This window comes from Trachinotus anak, unplaced genomic scaffold, assembly GCF_046630095.1.
Source record: "Trachinotus anak isolate AG129_WGS33_773 ecotype Australia unplaced genomic scaffold, CSIRO_AGI_Tana_v1 ptg000014l, whole genome shotgun sequence".
In the NCBI taxonomy this organism is placed as follows: Eukaryota; Metazoa; Chordata; class Actinopteri; order Carangiformes; family Carangidae; genus Trachinotus; species Trachinotus anak.
The window spans coordinates 6,361,882-6,370,769 of record NW_027273865.1 but is presented as its reverse complement, the minus strand read 5'-3'; the positions used below and the strand labels follow the sequence as shown (position 1 = coordinate 6,370,769).

At 39.9% G+C, this 8,888-nt stretch overlaps 1 protein-coding gene across 1 annotated transcript; it reads left to right on the top strand.

Annotated features, from left to right (window-relative positions):
• The first annotated feature begins 5,296 nt into the window (after nt 1–5,296).
• Nucleotides 5,297–8,221, top strand: cxcr5 (chemokine (C-X-C motif) receptor 5). Its single transcript, XM_071496511.1, has 2 exons — nt 5,297–5,445; nt 7,002–8,221. The coding sequence occupies exons 1-2, from the start codon at nt 5,422–5,424 to the stop codon at nt 8,085–8,087; spliced, it is 1,110 nt and encodes a 369-aa protein (XP_071352612.1). The 5' UTR covers nt 5,297–5,421; the 3' UTR covers nt 8,088–8,221.
• The last annotated feature ends 667 nt before the right edge of the window (nt 8,222–8,888 follow it).

The window sequence follows — 8,888 nt, the reverse complement described above, 5'->3', positions numbered from 1 at the left end:
CAGTCTGTTATTGTCCCTCTCCGTGGCAGCAGCGTACCAGATGGTGATGGAGGAGGTGAAGATGGACTCAATGATGGAGGTGTAGAAGTTCACCATCATAGTCCTTGGCAGGTTGAACTTCTTCAATTGCCTCAGGAAATACATCCTCTGCTGAGCTTTCTTGATGAGGGATCTGATGTTCAGCTCCCATTTAAGATCCTCTGTGATGGTGGTTCCCAAGAAGCGGAAATGCTCCACGGTAGCCACGAGGGAGTCACACAGGGTGATGGGGATGGGTGGGGCTGGGCTCTTCCTGAAGTCCACTATCATTTCCACTGTCTTCAGAGCGTTTAGCTCTAGGTTGTTCTGCCTGCACCAGGTCACCAGACGGTCAGTCTCCCACCTGTAGGCAGACTCATCGCCATCAGAGATGAGTCCAATGAGAGTGGTGTCGTCTGCAAACTTCATGAGCTTGACAGACTGATGGCTGGAGGTGCAGGTGTTGGTGTACAGGGAGAAGAGCAGAGGAGAAAGAACGCAGCCTTGCGGGGACCCAGTGCTGATGGTCTGGGAGTCAGACACGTGCTTTCCTAGCTTCACATGCTGCCTCCTGTCAGACAGGAAGTCGGTGATCCACCTGCAGGTGGAGTCAGGCACGCTCAGCTGGGAGAGCTTGTCCTGCAGCAGAGCCGGGATGATGGTGTTGAAGGCAGAGCTGAAGTCCACAAACAGGATCCTGGCATAGGTCCCTGAGGAGTCCAGGTGCTGGAGGATGAAGTGGAGAGCCATGTTGACGGCGTCATCTACAGACCTGTTGGCTCTGTAGGCGAACTGCAGGGGGTCCAGGAGTGGGTCAGTGATGGATTTGAGGTGGGACAGGACAAGGTGCTCAAATGATTTCATGACCACAGAGGTCAGGGCAATGGGTCTGTAGTCATTTAGACCTGTGGGCCTTGATTTTTTGGGGACAGGGATGATGGTGGAGGATTTGAAGCAGGCTGGCACGTGGCAGGTCTCCAGTGAGGTGTTGAAGATGTCCGTGAACACCGGAGACAGCTGATCAGCACAGTGCTTCAGGGATGATGGAGAGACAGAGTCAGGACCGGCTGCTTTGCGGGGGTTCTGCTTCTTAAAAAGCCTGTTGACATCTCTCTCCAGGATAGAGAGAGACGTTCCTTTGGTAGGGGAGGAGGAGGGGGGTTCTGATGTGGCTCTGATGTGGAGGTTAGTGTCAGGCTTGTCCCACTGTCTTTCAAAGCGGCAGAAGAACTCATTCAGATCGTTGGCCAGACGGAAGTCGTTAATGGAGTGGGGGGGTTTAGGTTTGTAGTTTGTGATCTTTCTGAGCCCTTTCCAGACAGAAGCAGAGTCATTGGCTGAGAACTGGAGCTGAAGTTTCTCAGAGTACAGACGTTTAGCTTCTCTCACCGCCTTGCTAAACCTGTACTTGGACTCTTTAAACCTGTCCCTGTCCCCACTCCTGAAAGCTTCCTCCTTTTGCCTCCTGAGCTGACTGAGCTTAGCTGTGAACCAGGGTTTGTCATTGTTATAACTCACCCTGGTGCGTGATGGGATACAGCAGTCCTCACAGAACCTGATGTATGACGTCACAGCCTCTGTGAACTCATCCAGACTGTTGGAAGCAGTCCTGAACACTTCCCAGTTAGTGCAGTCCAAACATGCCCGCAGATCCTCTATGGCTTCACTGCTGCACTGCTTCGATGTCCTCACAACAGGTTTACACAGTTTTAGTTTCTGCCTGTATGTGGGAATCAGGTGGACCATGACATGGTCAGAGTGGCCCAGTGCAGCCCGGGGGACGGCGTGATAAGCACCACTGATTGTGGTGTAACAGTGGTCCAGAGTGTTCCCCTCTCTGGTCGGGCAATTAACAAACTGTCTGTATTTGGGCAGTTCGTGGCTGAGGTCACCTTTGTTAAAGTCACCAAGGACAATAACTAAGGAGTCCGGGTTGGTCCGCTCCACACACAGTATCTGATCGGCGAGCGCCCGCTGTGCCTCCTGCACGTTGGCCTGTGGTGGGATGTAAACACCGACCAGGATGATTGAGGTGAACTCACGGGGGGAGTAGAAGGGCCTGCAGTTTATGATGAAAGTCTCCAGGTCAGGAGAACAGTGCTGCAGCATCACTGTCACGTCTCTGCACCAGCCACTGTTAGCATTAAAGCAGATTCCTCCACCATATTGATTAATTCACCAATATACACAGGTTTTCAGGGAATTTCTGTCAGCAGTTTATGTAGTTCGAGAAAGAGATAGATCTGTACTTTTGCTTTTCGTTTAGCAGATTCAGAGGAGGGAAGTAAGAAGACAAGGAAGATGTGCTGTATACAGTGGGACAGTGTGAGGATGGCAACAGCAGCAGTGACGATTTGAATGGCAGTAAACCAAAATGAACTGGGAGGATGTTTAGGTAATGATGAGACGAGTAATACAAATTGCTATGTGGAAGATGCTGTGGTTTTGCTGTACATATTGTGCTGTATGTGTCTGTCTGCAATAATACATAATGTGGAGTATTGTGATGTATGTTAATGAGAGGATTGAAGGGACAGGAATGGAGCCTTCCCCATCTCTCTCACACTCTCACTCTCACTCTCAGCCTCACACACACACAGACACACACACACACACAAACACACAAAGAGAGTTATGTTTCCCTGACTTCAGAGGACATCACACTGATTTACTTTCATTTCCTGGAGAATTACTCTTCACCTTAACCATTCGACTTGCCTAACCAAAGCCATTACCCTGACCATAAACCTAGCCTTACTCTAAACTCAAAACATGTCTTTACCTGTATAAAAACAGGAATAATAGGTTTTGTTTATTCATGTTAATAGTCCATTGTTTAATCAAAGAGTTGATTTGTGTCCTGCTTTCAATACATACGTGAAAAAATAGTTCAATATTGTTCAGGGTTTTTTTAACCTTTTTTTTTTTTTAAACTTTTTATGCAAAACTCTTAAGAACACAGCTAATTAACTGCTTATAAAATGTTTCAAAAGTTGGCACTTGAACTAATCAAAAAGGAGAAAATGTTAACTTTAAACCTTAAATGGGCAATTTATCTCAGGAGATACAGAGTGTGAATTGGGAAATAAATAAAATAAATAAATAAATCATATTTTGAAAAAATGTTTGAAATTGTGTCATTTTACCCAAGAAAGCCATTTATTTATTTATTTATTTATTTATTTATTTATTTATTTATACATGCTTGCAAAGCACTAGCTCAAAATTATTTGGCCATAAGTTGTCCAAACAGTTCAGTTAGTAAGTGAATGTAATATGATAACAGTGAATATCTCCCTATAATGTATTTTAAGGCAGTATGTAATGAGCTTGTATGTAATGAGCTTTGTGGAACTAAAGGTACATGAACACCCTCAAATCTGGTCTTGTTAATTTCTACAAGCTTCATCACCTCATCAACAGAATCCCTGCCCCCACCCTTTTATCTGCTGTTGATTATATTTTAAATGCTTATAGGTTGTATTTGTCTAGCTACAATCAAAGTTACATATGACTAACTCTTGTTTTGACATTGGCGGAAGCCCCCTACCCGCAAAATCAAACTGCCGACTAATATTCTGATTTTTAACTGTGAATCATGTTGATTGCCATCAGTTCATATTCTTGTTTTTGAGTCATCTTATGAAAACTAAACAAACACACTCAAAACAAGAATTGTTGAAGTGAAATGTTCTTTAACTGCTAACAGACTCCTTCCAGTAGTTATAATCTACTATTTAAGACAGTAAAGCATAATTCTAACATTTTCTAAGCCTCAGCTGCAGCATCTGGTATTTAATAGCAAGAAGTTCTAAGACATTGAGTAACATGGATCTGCTTCCTATAAGATTCAACTACAAGATTTTTTAGATTGTTATAAATTTAAGAAACATAACCCACAAATGACAGAAACTTGATTTACTGATCCGTTACATGCACCTTAACAGATGCGGGTTTGTTACATCAGGTGTGAAATGCTTCTTTCCTGTTGACTCATCAAGGAAATAAGCGAGGATGAAATTCACAGCAGTACATCCTACATGTTTATAATTTAAATAGAGCAGGGTGGCATGTTCCAGTTTTCTCATTTTTCACAGGTTTGAACAGCTTGAAATTCATTTATCATCACACTGATGTAGAAGGTAAAGAACACATATGCAACTATAACTGATTATACCTAATTCCAAATCACAGTTGGTTTACCACAGCATATCATTGCTTGCAATATGAATCAAAAGTATAAACTTACTGTAGAGAAAATAACTTTATAAAATGCTTTTAAAACATTCTCATACAGGAACAGGTCCAGGCCCACTGACACTGATGGCAGCAGCAATTCAACTCTAATTAGTATGTATAGTTTTAAACTTTAAAAAGACAATAAATGATAGGCTGTATTTGTCTTGATAAAATCAAAGCAAAATATGACTAACTCTTGACGGAAGGCCACCCACACAGTGAAACCGAAGAGGCGAATAAAATCTTTGTTTTTAACTGTAAATCATATTAAGGGAAATCAAGTCATTTTCAGTAAACAGTTTCATTTCTGTGGAAAACAATCTGTAATCCCAGCTGCACATAAAAACCATATAATCCATTTTATTTATCTTTTTAAATATAAGCTGAAAGGGGGGGGTATAAGTGATTTTCTTGTTGCATTCTGAAAGTCAACCAAAAAAATGAATCATTTTGGTATTACCCCTACAATTATTCTAGTGTCTATGTTTGTATCGATGCAAGATATGTTGTTTCTGTCCCTGTCACACAGTAAATGCATAAATGTATACATACAGCGCATACATCTCCTACATAAACGATGACAAAGTATTTAAAGCCCAATACAACCACAGTCTGACCTGCTGGACCTGCTCTCTGTGGCTTTCCTCACCCATATTTATCTGGTGAACCAACCTGCTACTTAAGTAAATTAGACTTTCTGGTCATAAGCCCATCACTCTTGACCAGTATCTCCAAGATATTTTTGTGAAATTATTATAATGAGCTTAGGTTAAGTTTTTCCTCCATTATGTTTTTGTGATAAATGTCGCTGTCAAAAACACAGAACTGAGTCCCGTGACAAAGCTGGATGATGACGGGTGATGTTGCCCAAATAAATCTTAGCAGTCTGGTTTAATTGACTGTTGTTTGTCAGAAGTTAAAATATATTGTAGGGTGGAGTTACATTGACCTTACTTACTGCTGTTGCTTGCCTACTAGAGAGAGCCTGCTATGAAGCTCTTGTCTGTCTGCTTGTTTTTACTACATGCATCCTGGGCAGCAACAAAGCTACCGGCAAAGAAATCAGCAAAGCAAATGTAGAAGAAGCAGCACTAACAGGAAGTGCAACACATTTCAGCACACTGGAGTGGGAGATATACATTCAAGTGACCACGATTTACCCACATGGCTGTAACAATCACTTTTGAGGTAAGACATAGTTAAAAAACTGTGAAAGTGAAAGGTAAATTTCTGTACAACTATTGTGTCTTAAAGGGGTTTATTATATCAGCATATATAGAGGGTCATTTAATTTAATTTTAGATATTCAAATGTATCATGTGTGCACCTTCAGTTTGAAACTTCTATAACCATAAAGCAATGAGGGTTACAGTAAACAACAGGTTAAGTCTTATTGTGTTTTAGTCTGTAGTCAAGTGTTCTTTAACTGCTAATGGACTCCTTCCAGTAGTTATAATCTACTATTTAAGACAGTAAATTCTAACATTTTCTAAGCCTCAGCTGCAGCATTTAATAAGAAGTTTAATAACAAGAAGTTTTAATGCAATGAGCAACATGGAGCTGCTTCGTATGATTAAGATTCAACTACAGGATTTTTTAAATTGTTGAGAAACATAACCCACAAATGACAGAAACTTGATTTACTGATCCGTTAAATGCACCTTAACAGATGCGGGTTTGTTACATCGGGGGCAAACTGCTTCTTTCCTGTTGATTCACCAGGGAAATAAGTGAGGAAGAAATCATGAAAGTAAACCAGGGTGATAAGTTCCATTTTTCTAATATTTCATAGGTTTCAAATTGCTTGAAATTCATTTATCATCACACTGATGTAGAAGATAAAGAACACATATGCAACTATATCTGTGATTATTTCTAATTACAAATCACAGTGGTTTACCACAACACATCATCAGTCTGGTAATCTACATTCCTTGTAATATGAATCAAAAGCATAAACTTATTTTAGAGAAAATTACTATAAAATGCTGTTAAAATGTTCACATATGGGAACAGGTCCAGATCCAGTAATAACACTGACTCTAATGGCAGTGGCAATTCCACTCTAATTAGTTTCTTATAGTTCGAACTCCAAAATTTTGTTTTATTTGAACTGATTTTTCCACTTTCCATTAAAAGAGGGGAAACTGTTTTATAGAAAAAATGAATATACCTAAAAATCATAATAATATTAACTCGTCTGTCTTATTCAAAAACATTATTTTTTCTAGTTTAGTTCTAGTTGTCTAGTTTTTCAAGTTTACATGATAATACTGGTTATGGCGCAGAGTACATCCTGCCGCTAATATTACCATGAAAAAGTGGCAATTCATTTTACACAGAACACTTTGCAATGGTAAAATTATCAATATATTTGTACAACATTACCATTTATCTATATTTTATAATATGAACATAAGTGGACGTATTCTGGTGTTTTATGGTTCACTGCTTTAACATTGCAATGTGTGACTTCACCAGATATAAAAATAACTTTGTTGTTGCCTGGGAAAAAAGTCATTACTATTCATTACTGCTATTATTATACAGCCAAAGTGGAGTGTTTCACCATATCTGCTTTCTGAGTCACTGTGTAGGGGAAGTGAAAAATCTGGACTATTCATTATTTCCTGCATAACAAATTGACTAAGAAATCTGCACAAGACCATGGCACGCAAAGTGATTCTCTAACTGTGATGAGGTAATTAAATCTACCCTCACCCCCTACCTTTTATATTTTGAAGGTGACAGGCACTGGAGACCCTGACAATTCCATCGACTTCAGTGATTTTAACTTAACATTCAATCACCCTGAAGGCTACATCTGCGATGAGGAGAAACTGGGCCTGCAGACCTTCGATGCTGTGTTCCAGCCTGTGCTTCACAGCTTGATCTTCCTGCTGGGTGTGGTAGGGAATGGCCTGATGATAACCGTCCTCCTGAGACGATGGCGCCTCCTGCGCATTACTGAGATCTACCTACTGCACCTTGCCCTGGCTGACCTTATGCTCCTTTTCACATTCCCTTTCAGTTTGGTTGACAAAGTCTATGGTTGGCTATTTGGGGAGTTCCTCTGCAAGCTGATTGGCCTGATAGAAAATCTTAACCTCCTCTGTGGGAGTTTCCTGCTAGCTTGCATTGGGTTTGATCGGTATTTGGCTATTGTTCATGCTATTCCTAGCATGCGAAGTCGACGTCAACGAACAGTGCATCTAACATGTATTGTACTGTGGCTGGTCTGTTTGGGTTTATCAATGCCAAATGTTGTGTTTCTTGCGGTGACTGAGGGACACACAAACACATCTCAGCTCTCCTGCTTCTATTATAATTATGAAATCAATGCACACAACTGGGTTTTGACCAAAAGAGTCTTAGATCACGTTTGCTTTTTCGTACCTCTGGCTATCATGAGTTACTGCTACACAGCATTGATAGCTACTTTGTGCAACAGCCAGAAAAGCCAAGCAAAGCATGCAGCCATTCGACTGGCTTTACTTGTCACTCTTGTCTTTTGCTTCTGTTGGCTCCCATATAATATCACCTTAGTGACACAAACTATGGTTGACCTGAAGCATACGTCATTTGAAGAATGTAAATCTTACGGCCTACTGCAAGCAGCCCTTGACGTTACAAAGAGCCTGGGTTTGTCACACTGCTGCCTGAACCCTTTCCTGTATGCCTTTGTTGGGGTGCAGTTTCGCAATGAGTTAATTCGGTTACTTTGTGAACTGGGCTGCAGACATGTGTGTCTGCCTTTCATCAGAGCTCAGGGTCGCGGTCGACCATCCATTTCTGATGGAGCAACAACCACCAGTGCAACCTTCATCTAATAAACTCTTATACAATGTCAGCTGTAACTAAGATGCTTCTGTTCTGTTATATATTTCGCTTGTAATGAACGGAAAATGTTTTATCAGATGTTTGACCATGTATTACCCACTGCTAACTTGATTGCAAGATGTTTTATTTACCCATTCAAGAAAAAAAAAATGTTATTGTTGGCTGAAACCAGTTTTTGCTTGTATTTTAGCAACTGCTAATTGAATTTAATAAAGATATCATATATTACACAACAACCATGTCTCCTTGTCAGTGTTATCAAACAACAGTAATTGACAACACAATAACCAAAACTAAAACCACCTTAGAGATCAGTATTATTCTATTTTTTTATATTCTATTAAAACACAGTTATACAGAACAACTGCAAACAATCACAAATTGCATCTTATATACAGCAAGTATATATTATATTACACACACATACACATACACACACATACATACATACATATAATACATCATATGTATATATGTATATTAGATATACACACAGAGATATATATGTGTGTGTATGTGTGTGTGTGTGTGTAACTTCTTTGCACAACAGTTTGGTAGTTGGAGAAAATAAATCAATGATTTCAAAACAAATAGAAATTTGAGGCACTCCTCTCCCGACCGCCACTCTGTTCCCACAACAAGTACACACATCTTTGAAATATACATATTTTACAGTATTTTAGAAAATGGCTTCAGATTTGTTATTGAACCATGATACAGTGCTTTTAAATATTAAATTTTTTAATCAGTTGTAATCCAAAATTTTAAGATTATCACTGATATATTGTTTT

Coding starts and splice junctions, on each gene's coding strand:
- cxcr5 (XM_071496511.1), top strand. CDS start 5,422: ATGGCTGTAACAATCACTTTTGAG. Junction 5,446..7,001: donor CTGTAACAATCACTTTTGAG/GTAAGACATAGT, acceptor TATATTTTGAAG/GTGACAGGCACTGGAGACCC.